A 17152-nucleotide genomic window follows, 5' to 3' on the forward strand; every position below is an offset into this window, starting at 1 on the left:
ACTATGTTGAGTTCTATGAGGGCAACAAATTGAAAAGCACTAGTCTAGAACCTCTGTCCTCCATTGTCCTCTGCCAAATGAAGAGACAGAGACCATGCAGGAAAGTCCATTGCTCAGGTGTATGAGGCCAGGCATGTTAATTATCCACCTTCTACAGCTGACTTTTCATGAAACAGATCTGTGATGATTGTTGTAGCAAACTACCTTGGGAAGACTACACTTTTGAAACCCAGCTAAGAAATATATTAAATAACATTAAATAAATTGCTGGATTAGACCCATTATGTATAATCTCCAAAAATAATCTGTGAAGGTGAGAGGGAGAAGACGTGTGGAATAGAACACTTCAATTTTTAATCTACAAAACTATAGCTAACAAGAATAAAAATACAACTGGCCTTTTAAATATATAACTGTTAAAGTAATTGGCTTGTTGTTGTTCAGTCGTGTCTTCGTGACCCCATGGACCATAGCACGCCAGGCCTTCCTGTCCTAAGTAACTGTCTACAGCCTGATAAACTGTGCCAGCTCTTCTCAAGCAAGCTGGTTAGCAGGGTTTATAAGCTTGTTTAATTCAGTATTCTTTTTCAAGTCTCTTGTTTGTAACAGCTGTTCAATGAGAGCCCCTTTCATGTGGCTTGTGGACAAGCCCTCACTAAGAGGGCTAGCAATTTGCTTTTTTAAAAAAAAGGAATAAAAATTATTCAAAGTAATTTAGAAGACCATGGAAAAGACAGTGTTTTTTTTAAGACTTGTTTTGAAGTCAACAATTATAATTCAGGTTTTCTCTGTACAGAGCTATTCCCTATATAAGAGTCTCACATGGGCTTCTATACTGCTTTACACAAAAGATGATTTTATTCTTAAGGTAACTTTCACGTATCATCAAAGTGCTTTGCAAGCATTTTCGGTGAAGTGTGCCCAAGCCTTCTCTGGATAATACATGTACACATGACAATTAGCTATACCACCTGTGCAACATCTCTCCAGGTATGCTTAGTTCCTATTCAGCAGTGAAGTCATGAGTGACTAAGTTATTTTGATTTGTACTTGTTAATGTTGCAAAGAGTGGAAAGAGGAGAGGTATAGGCAAGTAACGAGTCTGTAAGAAAGGCATAATTTAGTTGCACAGCACAGAGAAACTCTGAATCTCACCAACAGCTCTCATTTCATTCCCATTCCCTACACCAGACTTCCCCAACCTGGTGCCTTCCAGATATGTTGAACTACAACTCCTAACTGGGGATGATGGAAATTATACCCAACACCATGCAGCTGGAGGGCATCAATTAGGAAGACTGCCAATGGGTGTACAAAATATTTGTTTGTTTCAACTATAAAAATTCTACTGCATACAGCACGTGCATGCAATATCTTTTAACCAAAATACAAAAGTTGCTAGTACTTTCGAAAAACAAAGCCTAAGTTTAGAAATAACCAGATGCATCCATATGCAAAAAGAAAAAGGGGAAATAGCTAGTATATTTTTAGAAATAAATTCTTTATCAAAGTTGTTTTAAAAAGTCATTCACTTAATTAAACATCACATTCACATACAAAAGTTCATTATGCTCCAACTAATGTGACTGCTTGTACTATCACCTATGAAGTTTAAATGCTTCACAATGGCATGGTACCATCTTGCTAACCATTTCACACACAGGAGAGGTGCAACACAGATAATCAGGCTTGTGAAGTTTCACCTTAACTGATACTTTTTCCACAGGGAAGCTACTATGTATAAAGGAAATGTGGGATATATTTAAAAAGTTTAGTAAAACACAAAAAGTTTATTTCTTTCAATAATCACGGACATTACTATCCAATATAGAGAATGAAATATGTAAGACAAAACATATAACCCAGTACAATGAAATTGTAGAAATGATCCTGGTTTTTTATTTGTCAAAACGTTACTCATGGGCTGTTCAAAACATTTCATTCTTATAAAAAGGTGTTACAAATTGTATACAAGCAAAGTGCAGATGCTATTCGGTAGCCTGGCAATTGCCTGTGTTCTTACACAATGATTTCTTTGATCCAAGACAAAACCTGCATATTTATTTCCAACAAGATGTCATCTGCAGTTCGTCCTCTCACCACCATGCTGTGGGTTGCCTTTTCAATCCAGTGGATTTTCTTAGGTGCTTTCATTTTGATTGCAACACCTTCCAACAGATGCTGTTAAAACAGTGAAGGGACAGAATTTATTTATTACATTTCTATACCAGCCAATAGCCAAAGTTCTCCAAGTTGAAGTCTGAGCCATTAACAATTCAGTTCCAATAGGAATTAATACTATTTATTAATAGTATTAATAAATAGGTAATAGCTCCGACCTTAGTATAGGGTAGGGGTGGAAATTTGTGGTCCTTCAGATATTGTTAAATTGCAACTCCCATCAATTAAACACATAGGCAATGATGAGGGATGACGGGAATTGTAGTTCAACAACACAGCTGCTACAGGGAGTTCCTTCTGCCATGTTGGTGCCGTATATGTTTCTTTATCCAGAGCATCACTTAGGATACAGGAGGCATGATATGTCCTCAGAACATCCTCTAAATGCCATCAAGATTAAGGAAAAAAATATTAGACATGTGCTTTAGTGAATAAGTCAGGAAAAAAATATTGATGATTAGTATGTCAGACTAGGACTGGGGAGGCCCAGGTTCAAATTCCCACTCAGCCATGAAGCTCACTGGCTGACCTGAGGCCAATTATGAACTTTCAGCCTAAACTACCACACAGAGATGTTGTTAGGATAAAATGAGAGAAGAGCCATGTATACTGCCTTGTGCTCCGTGAAAGAAAGGTGAGATAAAATGCTAATTTAAAAAAATCTGCTTGTTTCAGGAAAATATACTAAGCTTGCTGCCAATGGAAGTATATATCAGCTGTAGCAGGAAAAGGGAAAACATGCCTTCTGAACAAAAATTCTAAAAATGCAGTATAGCTTTTGATGCAAACTGGCCAATTCTAAGGAGGGAAATGTGCTTTTACATGGGTTTGATTCACAAAGATGAGTCAGTACTAAGAAATAAGTTTGGAAAGGGAAGGGTGAGGGAAAGGCCCTGTTAAAGAAATGTCACCTGTCCATGAAGTCACGAAGAGTCGGAAGCAACTGACGGAGTAAACAACAAGTCACCTAGCAATACAAACCCCATGCCTGAAGCTCCCCCATTCAATTCAGTGTTTGAAAACAGATAAATCTTGCACATTTAAGTAAGGCTGTTATTTCCTCCACCTTTCAGTGCATCTAGGAACTCACTTTATCACACATTTCATCTGCAGTTCCAGACACAAATAGCACAGGGGACTTAATGAGTAATAAATCTTCATCCCGAAGCTTAGTCTGAAGGTTTGGTCGATGCAGCGGATAAGACAAACATATCAGGCCTTGAATGAAGCTATCATTATCTTGGTCAGCTTGACGTGTCACGGAAGCTGCAGCACGTGAACCCATTGAACGACCTATATCCACAGAAGCAATCAAGGAGGAAAAGGTCAAGGCTTCATACATTCTAGTGTAAGAACAGGAAGTTACAATTGTCTCATGCTAATCACATAAAACACTACATTATGCTCATCAGAGCAATAAAGGTTACTATAGTGTGGCCTATAATTCCAAACACTCTCAAAGAGCTTTTGTTTGTTTCAGGTGACCTAAAAACTGAGCAGAAATTTAAGTAAAATTGCTGCAATGAAACTAATATATTTACAGCATATGACAATGGCCACTTGAAACTGCTCACTATATCTTTGACAAATAAATGGTTAGTGAGTTGGTAGATGGAGCTCCTCAATTAAGGGTTTGGAAGCATAATTATTTTGGTATTTGAGCCATTTAGGTGAAGGCAAAAGTGTGCTGAATTTTTTTGGGGTGGGGGGGCCTAAGCTTTGGTCGATGCAGCACTTAAGACAAACATATCAGGACTTGAACAAAATCCTTATCTTAAAATTTCATACATATCTAGTCCAAAGCCTCTGGAATGAGAAATTTCTTGCCTCATTCAAAAATGTTTTATAGTTCCTAGTTTCCAGGAGTACAATAGGAACTGTGTAAAACTTGTTTACTCATGTAGCACAACATTTTCTTACCTCCCAGAAAAATCCCAGAAAGTTTGTAGTCACCCGATGATCTTAAATACTCCTTTAAAAAAGAAATTGTTTCAATTGCTCCAGGAATTTATGTTAAGGGTAAAATCATATTGTGTGGATTATCAGTAAATACAAATGTCATACTTTAATTAACCATAAGATAAATGCAATTCGTTAGAAGATATGCACAGCAAAGTGCTGCCTACTAGATAGACATTTAACCTGGTAAACAAAGCTGAGGAGAGGAATTATATAGAAATGCTTCAGATACCATTATTTTATAGGATAGAAAGTTTGATCCATTTACAGATCTAACTCAACCTACATATAAAGTCTATACGTTGATTGGGTGAAACCACATATGGGCTACATGAGGATCTAAGCAATGTTGGAATTCTATAATGCACCCCAAATGTATTTCTCCTTCTTGAACTTAAAGCAAGCTTGGTCTTTCATACCACAACTGCCTTATATGCTTTAGCCCTATGGATGATGTTAAGGCTTTTGCAGGTAAATCGCAGGCAGAGAAACCCATGAGATACGAGGTACTTTGCCAAAGATATGAGGTGAGAGAAATTCATATCGCCAGATGCTCCATGAGTGAGAATCACAGCATATGGTAGTATCTTGTCAGGGATGGAGAAAACAGCATCTAGAAGCTTGCTTCCAAAAGGTATTTTCACATTAGTCTAGAAATAAAAATACTGAAGTCAACGAATATATTTCCAGCCTGCGTACACAAAGTACACCATTGTACTTTACATTCAAAAATGCAAGGAAGACTGTTTCTGCAATTCAGACAAATACTTATTCAGAAGATCTAGTTGTATTTTTTTTTAATCACATAATTCAGCATCTCCAGGAACAAGTCACATTAATCAATCCATTGTTTTAATTTTCCAGTGTGTGTAAAATGAGTCATAAGTTTTGAAGAGTCCCACCAACTTGACATCTATCCGTCTCATTAACACTGTAAAGCAGGGCTTGTAAACACCAAAAAAAGGGGTTTTACAAAATGTTTTTTTTTAGCCTACAGGTGACTAACATGGGCAGTAACACATGCTAATAAAGTGCATACTAGTAATAACGTTTGTGAATTTATTTTCAAATTTGTTTTCAACAGAATGAGCTTCACTGTGTAATCCTGTACATATCTACACAAAAGTAAAAGCAATGAAGAGTCTTGTGTTGCCTTAAAGACTAACAAATTTATTATGGCAAAAGCTTTTGTGAACCAGAGTCCATTTCATCAGACACAGCTATCCCTCTGAAAAATACTCAAAAGTAAGTCCTATTAAGTAACATGGGAGACTGAACATCGACATCTTGGGAATCAGCGAACTAAAATGGATAGGCATGGGCGAATTTAATTCAGGTGACCATCATATCTACTACTGTGGGCAAGAATCCCTTAGAAGACATGGAGTAGCACTCATAGTCAACAAAAGGGTGGGAAAAGCAGTACTGGGGTACAATCTCAAAAACGATAGAATGATCTCAGTACGAATCCAAGGCAAACCATTCAACATCACAGTAATTCAAGTCTATGCCCCAACCACTGAGGCCGAAGAAGCTGAGGTTGATCGGTTCTATGAAGACCTACAATACCTTCTAGAACTAACACCAAAAAAAGATGTCCTCTTCATCATAGGGGATTGGAATGCTAAAGTAGGAAGTCAAGAAATCACCGGGATAACAGGCAGGCATGGCCTTGGTGTACAAAATGAAGCAGGACAAAGGCTAATAGAGTTTTGCCAAGAGAACACACTGATCATAGCAAACACCCTTTTCCAACAGCACAAGAGGCGACTCTACACATGGACATCACCAGATGGTCAATATCGAAATCAGATTGATTATGTCCTTTGCAGCCAAAGATGGAGAAGCTCTATACAGTCAGTCAAAACAAGACCTGGAGCTGACTGTGGCTCAGATCATGAGCTTCTTGTTGCAAAATTTCGGCTTAAATTGAAGAACGTAGGGAAAACCACTAAACCATTCATGTAGGACCTAAATCATATCCTTTATGAATATACAGTGGAGGTGAGGAATAGATTTCAGTTATTAGACCTGATAGACAGAGTGCCTGAGGAACTATGGACAGAGGTCCGTAACATTGTTCAGGAGGCAGCAACGAAATCCATCCCCAAGAAAAAGAAATGTAAGAAAGCAAAGTGGCTGTCTGATGAGGCTTTACAAGTAGCTGAGGAAAGAAGGGAAGTGAAAAGCAAGGGAGAAAGGGGAAGATATATCCAACTGAATGCAGAGTTCCAGAGAATAGCAAGGAGAGACAAGAAGGCCTTCTTAAATGAACAATGCAAAGAAATTGAGGAAAACAACAGAATGGGAAAGACTAGAGATCCCTTCAAGAAAATCGGAGATCTCAAGGGAATATTTTGTGCAAAAACGGGCATGATAAAGGACAAAGAAGGCAGGGACCTAACAGAAGCAGATGAGATTAAGAAGAGGTGGCAAGAATACACAGAAGAACTATACAGGAAAGATCTGAATGTCCCTGATAGCCATGATAGTGTGGTCACTGAACTTGAGCTGGACATCCTCGAGAGTGAAGTCAGGTGGGCCTTAGGAAGCATTAGTAACAACAAAGCTAGTGGAGATGACAGTATTCCAGCTGAGCTATTTAAAATCCTAAAAAATGATGCTGTTAAAGTGCTGCACTCAATATGCCAACAAATTTGGAACACTCAACAGTGGCTGCAAGACTGGAAAAGGTCAGTTTACATTCCAATTCCAAAGAAGGGCAACGCCAAAGAGTGTTCAAAGTACCATACAATTGCGCTCATTTCACATGCCAGCAAGGTTATGCTCAAAATCCTACAAGCTAGGCTTCAGCAGTATGCGAACCAAGAACTACCGGAAGTACAAGCTGGGTTTCGAAGAGGCAGAGGAACTAGAGATCAAATCGCCAACATTCGCTGCATCATGGCGAAAGCAAGAGAATTCCAGAAAAACGTCTATTTCCCTTACATTGACTACGCTAAAGCCTTTGATTGTGTGGATCACAACAAACTGTGGCAAATTCTGAAAGTGATGGGAGTACCAGACCACCTTACCTGTCTCCTGAGAAACCTGTACGAGGGTCAAGAAGCAACAATAAGAACCAGACATGGAACAACCGATTGGTTCAAAATTGGGATAGGAGTACGACAAGGCTGCATATTGTCACCCTGCTTATTTAACTTATATGCAGAGTACATCATGAGAAACGCCGGGTTGGATCAATCACAGGTCGAAATTATAATTGCTGGAAGAATTATCAACAACCTCCGATATGCAGATGATACCACCCTAATGGCAGAAAGCGAAGAGGATCTAAAGAGCCTCTTGTTGAGGGTGAAAGAGGAGAGTGCAAAAGCTGGTTTGAAACTCAACATTAAAAAAACTAAGATCATGGCATCTGGCCCCATCACTTTCTGGCATATAAAAGGGGAAGAAATGGAAGCTGTGACAGATTTTATTTTCTTGGGCTCCAAGATCACCGCAAACGGTGACTGTAGCCATGAAATTAAAAGACGCTTGCTCCTTGGGAGGAAAGCTATGGCAAACCTAGACAGCATAGTAAGAAGCAGAGACATCACCTTGCCAACAAACGTCCGTCTGATCAAAGCTATGGTTTTCCCAGTAGTAATGTATGGCTGTGAGAGCTGGACTATAAGGAAGGCTGAGTGCCGAAGAATCGATGCTTTCGAACTTTGGTACTGGAGAAGACTCTTACGAGTCCCCAGGACTGCAAGGAGGTCAAATCAGTCCATCCTAAGGGAAATCAACCCTGAGTGCTCATTGGAAGGACAGATACTGAAGCTGAAGCTCGAATATTTTGGCCACCTAACACGAAGAGAAAACTCTCTGGAAAATACCCTGATGCTGGGAAAGACTGAAGGCAAAAGGAGAAGGGGACGGCAGAGGATGAGATGGCTAGATAGCATCACCAATGCAATGAATATGAACTTGAGCACGCTCCGGGAGAGAGCGCAGGACAGGAAGGCCTGGCGTGCTATGGTCCATGGGGTCACAAAGAGTCGGACACGACTGAACAACAACAAGCAGGCACAGGATTACCTGCTTAAACTCAAAATTTTACATATAGCAATATAATCCAAGAGTTCTAACATACCTCTGCATAGTCACCCATTTTCTTTTTATAATCTCGTATCTCAAAGTTGAACTACAAATCACTGTAATAAGGTAAACCAAATGTTAATGGATGCAATCTGCAAGGCAGCCTTGCATGTACAAACATGGCAGTCTGCTCTATTGCTAATATTATGTTCCCAGCATCTGATATTCAGAAATCTATTACTACCCAGGCACATTTGGCTATCATGGTTCTTCCTCAAGAGCTAGCTGGGTATCCAGCAGTCCAAAGTACTTAAGGCTCACTGGAGGCCAAACCTATGTGCATCTTTGCTGATTTGTGCTTACAGATCCCACCCCTTTGTGCTTTATTTTTGTGGAACAAAATTTATCTCCCGGCTTTTATTATCAAAATCATGTTTATGTATTAAAATGCAAAAGAAGCACACAAAATGACCAGGTCAACTCTCACCACATGTGAACAGATTAAGCATAAGTACACATCCTTTTAGTTGAAATGTTTCTCAGTTTGAGATGAGCAGTGCCTGGCCTGGCCCTGCCCTACCTTTAAAGGTGTGTCTAGCAGCTTCGTTTTTGGCTCATTTTTATTCTAGAGTGAACATAGGGTCCCAGATCTACATCAGGACACCGGGGGGGGGGGGGTCCTTTAAGATCCGGATCGGTAGCACTGTGCCTACTCTAGGGTAAAAATGAACAAAATTCGTAGCTACTAGACACAGCTTTAAAGTAATGTGTTTTGGCCCTTAGCCCACTAGTTTGGGGGCAGTAGCATCAACGGGGAGAAAACGACGAGTGATTTATGGTGCGATGGCTAGGAGTTGTAGGCCGTTTTTCTGTATAAACATACATAGGATTTCACACTACGTTTCTTACTACAGCTTTACCACAAGAGTGGAGGGAAGGACGCTACCTGGATTTTCTGCTTCAAGCACCAAAGAGCGTGCGTGCGACAGAGAAAGAGAAGGGAAGCAGCCTTCAGAGTACGGTTTGCAACCACCATTTTTCAGACATGCCCTTTGGGGCGGGTTCGCTGTTTACATTTCTCTCTCTATATATATATCTGCTGTATATTCTCTCTCTATATATAACTGCATGTCTGTATCTGCTGAGAATAATACTTAGTGCCTCTGACTAAGGGGGCTCTAATCCCCGAAGATATATGCCACAACAGAATAGTTAGCCTTTACGATTTGCGCCTTAGACGCTCAAGACTATCCCGCCCTCGGAATGTATGTACTGGATATACATGAACCGGAGGAGGGGTGTGGGAGGAGAGCTGGTCTGAATGCGACTGCTACCCGCTTCGGTTTCGTGAGAAATTACCCTCTTCCCCCTCCTTCTCAGGAAGCTCCGCGGAGTTACTGAGGCCGCAACCCTATGCTCGCTTACTTGGGAGTAAGTCCCGCGGAATCCAGCAAGACGCGCGTCCGAGCAAACACGCAACGGGGGTCGCGCCTCCCCTCCCCTCCCCTCCCCTCCCGCCACGCCGCCCTTCCCTTTCTCTCGGGACGCCAGTCCCGATCCCCCGCGCCATCACGGGCATGCCGGGAATTGTAGTGCTTTCGTTCAAGCGACAGCGAGCGAACAAGGGCGAGCTCCATCCTTCCCCCATGTCCTCTTCAGTGAAAAAGGGCGCTGGAGCTGCCGTCTGCAGACCCAAGCGGGCCCCGTCACCCTCCCGCGCGGGGACGCCCCTCGCAGGCTGAGGCAGCGCTGCCTCCCGCTCCCCCTCAACTTCGCGCCTTTTTCTTTTTGCGCATCACTTCATCACGAGCTCGGCTTCCCCGTGGGACTGGTCGTGCGGCACTGTTGCCTTTCAGCCTGAGATTCTGAAGCGTTGTTGAGTCACCTTGGCAGCCTACGTGATCCTATGCGTCTTCGAAGAAAGCCCCACGGCTGCAGGAGCTTGGTCCGGCGGTAAAGTACTTCCCTCAGGGCAGGAAGGGACGGGCTGAAGTGGAGTGAGGGGCTCCCCAGCCACGCCAAGGGTTTTAAAGCGGAGAGGGAGCTCAAGGCGGTCAGGACGTGATCGGTGTTGCCTGCTTTTCAGGCGCATTTTTTGCAACTGCTTTCTAAATGGGCGAATAATGTTACAATCTATCACATCAAATAATGCTGAATAATTATCACGCTTCAGGGCGCAATCCTATACACGTCTAGACAGGGGGCATCTCTACACCAGCCCCAAATCCTGCATTTAAAATGGAGCTTTCCGCTTCCGTTTTAAATGCAGGATCACAACGACTCCCTTTTTCGCGTGCTTCCTTTTCCCCCACCCCTTTTACTCTTTTCACGGAGGAAACTCAAGTGGAACACAACCGGGTAGTTATCTGCGATCTATTTAAAAATGGAACAAAGGCCATTTATTGCGCGAGAAGCTCTCATCGCGTCATGTTAAGAGCTCGCAAACTTCCATGAAGGAGTGATCTCAATCGCAGGATAAAAGCTCCGTGTGAAGAAAGCCAATAAAAAAGCCCTACAATTCCCAGCATGCATGCTGGCTGGGGGACGCTGAGAGTTCTAGGACTTTCTGGGGTTCATCATACAAAGCTTTTATCCTGCTATTGAGATGGCTCTCTCTCCCAGGTTTGCAGGCTCTTTAGATGATGCCGTTATCCTCCAGGGTGTCTCCTGCCATTTCCTCCACCCTATCTCATGTTTTCCCCAAACTAAAAAAAGTGGTATTTTTTCCAGCCCACAGAACAGAAGTGCTATGACCTCCCTGTGAAATTCTCCAATCGCGGAAGAAACCACTGTGTCTGCCTGCTGTGGGCGTTTGTTTTCAGTTACGCGGGCATGGTCAGGATGAGATTTGACAGGTGTGAGGGCAAGAATTGCCTCCTGATTGCATCTCCTGCCTCTGCATTTCTCAGATGGAGGAAGAAGAGGGTAAAATGCCTCCCTGCAACGAAAGGAGATGCATCTGATCCCCCACCCCTCCAAGCTGAGAAGCAATGTCCTCTGTTGTTTCAGAGCACCCTATTAAGTTCAGTGGGGCTTACTCCCAAGTAAGTGTGTCGGGGGTTGCAGACTTACAGGGTGATCATATATCTACTGAGAAGTAAGTCCCATTGAGTTCTTCCGCTATGGGAGAATTTCACATGGAGGTCATGGTGCTCCTGTTCTGTGGGCTGGGGAAAATACATTTGTTTGCATTTGGGAAAAACACAGGATAGGCTGGGGGAATGGTGGGAGATACCCTGGAGGGTAATGGCATCATTCAAAGAGCCCGCAAACTTCCGTGATGGAGCCATCTCAATAGCAAGATAAAAGCTCCATGTGATGAACCCCTTAGACAGACATGTGTATTACTTCAGTAGTGAAGCACACAACTAACATTTCTCCCCACCCACACCATTCCACAATTTTAAATTACTTCTACATTCCTGATCCCCTTCATGGATCACTGCCTTGTTGTGGCGAAGGGGTTTGCGTAACTAGTGATGTACGAAAGTCACTTACCTTTTCGAAGGGTGACATTCGCGGTGTGGGGGAGGCGCTCCGTCCCTCCCCCCGAAATTATCTCCGGCTGGCTCCGCTCTGTGGCGATTCCACGGAGCGGCTGGCCGAGGCCGCCTACAGCCAGACATTCGGCTGCTGGGCAGCCTGCAGGGATGCAAATGGCGGCTGCCGCCATTTGCATCCCTGTATTTTGCCATGATAGGCTATGTAAATATTTACGTAGCCTATCACGGTAAAAAAAAAAGAGGGAACGCAAATGGCAGCTGCTGTAGCCGCCGCCATTTTCGTTCCCTTTTTTTTTTGGCTGTGATAGGCTACGTAAATATTTACGTAGCCTATTACGGCAAAAGAGATGGGCGTAAATGGTGGCCACTACGCCGTTTGCGCCCCTCTCTTTTGCCATAATAGCCTACGTAAATATTTATGTAGGCTATCACGGCCAAAAAATAAGGGAACGCAAATGACGGCCGCCGTAGCTCCCACCATTTGCGTTCCCTTTTTTTTGCCGTGATAGGCTATGTAAATACTTATGCAGCCTATCACGGCTTCTGCAGGGACGCAAATGTATTTACGTAGCCTATCACGGCTATAGTGATGAAGCGAATGGCAGCCGTGGATGCGGCCACCATTCGCAAAGCAGTGCGAACGGCAGCAGGTAGGTGTCCCATTTCGCGCGCCTTTCGCGCGGTGGGGGGCTTCGTTCTGCCATGGATTTTGGGGGGCCGAATGCACTGGCATTCGGCCTCACTGAGATCCGTGCGGAATCCTCTGACATCCCTATGCGTAACTCAGTGAAGCCATAAGCTATGCCGTGCAGGGTCACCCAAGACAGGTCATGGCGGAGAGTTCTGACAAAATGTGGTCCACTGGAGAAGGAAATGGCAACCCACTCCAGTATTCTTGCCAAGAAAACCCCATGGAACGTATCACAAGGCTAAAAGATATGACGCCGGAATGGAAGGCCTGGCGTGCTATGGTCGATGGGGTCATGAAGAGTCGGACACGTCTTAACAACTGAACAACAACATTCCTGATATGTCAGAGCAAACAACAACTATTTGTCAATCCTGAATTTTAAAGAAAGTCAGAGCATGTGCAGGTTTGCATTTTAATCTCACTAAATCATAGGACCATCATGATCACAGGAATAATAACATGGAATTTGCTTCTGCTACCCTGATGCCGGACACATTTACTTGGGAATTAGCACCATTTTGTTGTAGAAGAGGATAGTATATTGTTAAAATAAAAATTTAAAAAATGAGCATTGCCAACAATGCACATGCCTGGCCACCTGTCCCCTAATATTAACATGCTTTTAAAAATAAGAAAGGATGTTGTTGTGAGCAGCATCAACCCAGGTACATCCCAGCATGGCCATACGGGCCCAGGACTGACCTGTTTGCCACTACCCTGTTACCCGCTGCTCTCTGGGCCTGCCTTCCCCAACTTGGTATCCTCCAGATGTGTTGGACTTCAACTCCTATCAGCAATGCTAGGAATTGTAGTCCAAAATACTTGGAGAGCACCTGGTTGGAGATGACTGCTCTGTGTGGTCATTTTGGTTGGGCCTTAACTCCAATATGCCCTAGCTGCACCACTGTATGAGTATTTCCAGAGGAGCAGCATGTGAGTGTAACTTTAAGCTTGCTTCCTCCCCCCCAACCCCTAGTATTTTTAAGAGCATATATTCCTTACACAAGAGGGAAGTATTTACATGAGTTTTTGAAGCAATAAATTAAAGTAGCATCTCACAACTGCTTTCTGAGGATTTGCCAACAGATATCTAGTGTGCCTCCCCACTGCCCTCCTCTCAGCAACTTTTATGGGCTTAGGAGATAAACAAGAATTTATAGAAACAGCAAAGATTTCTGTGTTTGCTATTTATATATCAGGGAGAGATCACACATACAAAGAACTCTGTGCAGGTACTATTAAATATGCCATATCTAACTAGAAATTTCAGGAAGTTTTCTTTGTCAACATTTAAAAGGCAATAAGTCAGGTGACTACCCAGCTATTTTGGGCTGTGATCACCAGTTGGAAATCTGCTTACATCATAGTTTAATGACTGCTGGGAAATAAACGTGTCCAAAGATCTTAATGTCAACTGACTTCATACTAGTGGAATTTGTTAAGACCAAGAGTCAAATCCACAAGCCCTGTGAAAGGCTCATGCAAGAGATCAGCTCAGCTGGTATGGTAGAGTATATTGAAGACGATCCAGGCTAAACTAGTTGTTCTGAAAGTACCGAAGAGGAAAGTGGCCAGAAAAAAGGAATGATTAGAGAAAATATAGTTCCAATGTTTAGTTTAGGGTAAGTGTGTTTAGGATTGTAGCCGTAATAAACTCTACAGATACAAGGAAGGGGAAAGGAAAGGACACAGACCAAGATAAGGAGCAAGTGAAATAATTTGATTCACTGGAGCCTAATGACATTAATCTAAGAATTGTGAAGGAGTGTTGCTATTGTATTCGGGAACTCAAGAACAGTTTTGGGCTTTGTAACAGAGGAGAATAGCAAATACCATGCTTATCTTTACATACTAGTTACCTTGACTTTTTTTACTGAAAGCGGTCCCTGGCGGTTTTACCAGTGTGCCATGTTCCCCCCCCCCCCATTAAATCCTGGTTGTGCCTCTGTGACCTGGCAGTGACATGGTCGAGGGTTGGGACTCCCCAGTCCCTCTTGTTTCCTCAATGGAAGTAGTTTTTCCCATTGAGAAAATCCCAAGGATCCAGCAGCAACCCCTCACATTACTGCAGTAGTGGGAACACTCATTCACCTTAGGTAGCCTGCTTTTAAGCTTTAACATATCCCCGCCCCCTCTGTGCATGTTTACTCAGAAGTAAGAAATAAATCTCGGCAATGAAAGGATTAAAGGCTAACTTTATTAACGTGCTCTAAGGCGCTCTTTTGCGTCTCCATTGCTCTCTTAAATCGCTATTACAACGTTGTGCTTCTTTGATGTTCAATAGTTTCTCTGTTGTTTTGTAAAGTCCCTTCTCCACTTTATCGCAGTAAAAATCTTTCCTTCTCATTGTGAACAGGGGGAAGGAGAAAGGGGGAGGGATTGGAAACAGTAGGCAAAAGTGCACACATGGGGAAAAATGGGATGGGGGCAATAACTCCACAGCAGATTGCTGGGGTGCAGCAAAATTGGAGTGGGGGAGAGTTCTCAGATGCTGTACTGGAGGACTGGGGATTTTATTTTTTTCAGGGAAATCTGCACACACAGGGAAAATTAGTTGCTCTCCATTCCTAATTTAGTAGCAGTGGGGAGTCTGCAAACAGGGAGGAGAAAGGGAGCAGTGACCTCTCACATTACCGCAGTAGTGGGGGAACTGAATAACTTTAGGTAGCCTGCTTTCAATCTAACATATCCCCCTTCTGTGTATGTTTACTCAGAAGAAATAAATCTTGCTCCCCTGCAGTGAAATGGTTAAAGGCTAACTTTAGTAACTTTCCCTAAAGCCCTCTTTTGCTTATCCAATGCTGTCTTAGATCGCTATTGCAATGTAGTGCTTCTTTGAAGTGCTGTAGTTTCTCTGTTATGTAAAATCACTTCTCCGCTTTATCACTTTATTGCAGTAGCTTCTCACTGCAAGCAGAGGGAAGGAGAAAGGGAGCTATGGAGGGGTTGGAAACAATAGACAAAAGTGCACACATGGGAGGAAATGTGGGAAACAAGCCTCACTCATTGGTCTCCCCACCTTTTTTTATTCTATGTCCGCCCATCCCATACCCCACTTGTAATTAACTTCACTCCCCCCGCCCCCCCCAGGCAGCTGTGGTTGGTGAAACTGGAGTGTTTACTTTGCATTTACTTCGGCAATGCACTATTTCAACGTTGCACTTGCGTGCAGTATAGATTTAAGAGGATTTTTTTAAATGGTAGAGGCTGCAGAGCAGAGCACACCTATACTTCTGGGAGGATGGCTGCCAGAGGTTAGTGGTAGGCAAGGCAAAGTAAATACCATGAGATAGCTCAGAACTCCTGAACAGCCAGCTGCAAAATGGCAGAAACATCGGGAAAACACAGGGAGGGGAAACATTGGGGAACACCCCTTGACCTGGATCAGTGAGGTCACGGCCAGGTGAAAGACACACCCCTGGGTAGGGCTATCATGCTTAAGTAAATGAGGAGGGTAGGTATACACTGCAACAGAAGTGCAGACAAGCTGAATTAAGGAAAACATTCAGACTAAAAGTAGTCTCAGAAAAACCAGTTTTTCTGCAAAAATCTCCGAGATGGCTGCAGGATGGCCACAACATCCTGGTTCATTTTGAAGTGGGGGGGGGGGTCCTTCCCTGGTAGAGAAGTGTTTTTTGACAAGAGACAACAATTAAGAAATCCAGGGTTTTATGTAGCTGTGACAGGCAGTAGCATGTCCCCCCAAAAGCAAAAGGTAGCAGCAAAGACAGGAGTTCATGCCCTTTCTGACTCAGGCTTAATTTCATACAAAACTGTTGTTTTTTCTGAGTTTATATATTCTAAAAATACTCTGCCAATGCAAATACAAATAAAGTCCTTCATTAGACCTACATGAATACTCTCACACTGTCCAATCCAGGACAGCGTTTTGCCTTACAAACTAAGTTAAACGTTGTATGAAAATATCCTAAAATGCAGTTGGGCACACTGCCTTATTCATGGTAATATTCATTAAAAGCAGCTCCATGGGGGAAACAGTAATAATGATTGTGTGTCTTCCATAGCTTCCATTATTATTATTGTTATTATTATTATTAAGCATGATCCACCACTGATCTGACAAACTTCAGTTTATAAGATACTAGACATCCTGTAGAATGATGGAATAGGAATGTTGGCAAAGCTCCATATCTTCCTTGTATTGCATCACCTGTCAGTAAAGTCTCCTTGCTCCCTCTCCAAGAAACCTTCTAAGCCTTAGAATCTAAGCAGTGTGCACACCATCTATTTTGATCATAGATGCTGCATTGCCTGTTTCCACAGTTATATTTAGTTCTGATCATTTATAAAATCCCCAGAGGTTCCAAGCTTCAGTCATAAAATAATATACGTTCTCACTTTTAAAGGATTGTAATCCAAATACTAACATATAGAAAAAGAGATGGAGGCAGAAGAATCATCCAGTCACTTTTTGCTTTATCTAAAGAAGACTGAAAAAACTAACTTTATTCTCGTTAAGATAAAAAGTAATACAGTGTAAATGCACAAATGTGAGAAGTAGGGGAGAAGACTCTTACGAGTTCCCTGGACTACAAGGAGGTCAAATCAGTCAATCCTAAAGGAAATCAACCCTGAGTGCTCATTGGAAGGACAGATACTGAAGCTGAAGCTCCAATATTTTGGCCACCTAATGTGAAGAGAAAACTCTCTGGAAAAGACCCTGATGCTGGGAAAGACTGAAGGCAAAAGGAGAAGGGGACGGCAGAGGATGAGATGGCTAGATAGCATCACCGATGCAATGAATATGAACTTGAGC

At 42.7% G+C, this 17152-nt stretch overlaps 2 protein-coding genes across 6 annotated transcripts in view; one reads left to right on the forward strand and one right to left on the reverse strand.

The window, feature by feature from the left end:
- Positions 1–837: 837 nt before the first annotated feature.
- On the reverse strand, positions 838–10117 carry TEX30 (testis expressed 30). Of its 4 annotated transcripts, none has more exons than XM_084844674.1 (6): positions 10067–10117; positions 8237–8297; positions 4560–4790; positions 4102–4153; positions 3272–3474; positions 838–2181 (listed from the first exon to the last, which is right to left on the reverse strand). In XM_084844674.1, the coding sequence occupies exons 2-6, from the start codon at positions 8252–8254 to the stop codon at positions 2020–2022; spliced, it is 666 nt and encodes a 221-aa protein (XP_084700800.1). In that variant the 5' UTR covers positions 8255–8297; positions 10067–10117; the 3' UTR covers positions 838–2019. The 4 variants fall into 4 exon arrangements, with proteins under 4 accessions (XP_084700800.1, XP_084700799.1, XP_084700801.1 ...); XM_084844673.1 differs by lacking the exon at positions 10067–10117 and adding an exon at positions 9607–9685; XM_084844675.1 differs by lacking the exon at positions 8237–8297 and having other exon boundaries at positions 1489–2181.
- The window catches only part of METTL21C (methyltransferase 21C, AARS1 lysine), a 65798-nt gene continuing 57621 nt past the window's right edge, over positions 8976–17152 (forward strand). Inside the window, exons 1-2 of one of the 2 annotated variants that reach the window (XM_084844671.1) lie at positions 8976–9019; positions 9096–9197. Coding sequence is in view for 1 of the 2 variants with exons in the window: in XM_084844670.1 (XP_084700796.1) it covers positions 10088–10134 (47 nt within the window). In the remaining variant the exon portion in view is untranslated. Of the gene's footprint in view, positions 9020–9095; positions 9198–9770; positions 10135–17152 lie in introns of those variants that run through there. The other variant, XM_084844670.1, reaches the window with a different exon arrangement.

This window comes from Heloderma suspectum, chromosome 3, assembly GCF_057233095.1.
Source record: "Heloderma suspectum isolate Gila_16-S chromosome 3, 16-S_ref, whole genome shotgun sequence".
In the NCBI taxonomy this organism is placed as follows: domain Eukaryota; kingdom Metazoa; phylum Chordata; class Lepidosauria; order Squamata; family Helodermatidae; genus Heloderma; species Heloderma suspectum.

Bases quoted from the DNA above. Each gene is read 5' to 3' on its own strand.
- TEX30 (XM_084844674.1), bottom strand. The intron at 4,154-4,559 runs GTATGAAAGACC...TCTTTTTTAAAG, and splicing joins AAGCATATAAGGCAGTTGTG to GAGTATTTAAGATCATCGGG. The intron at 2,182-3,271 runs GTGAGTTCCTAG...CTGTTTTAACAG, and splicing joins CAGATGAAATGTGTGATAAA to CATCTGTTGGAAGGTGTTGC.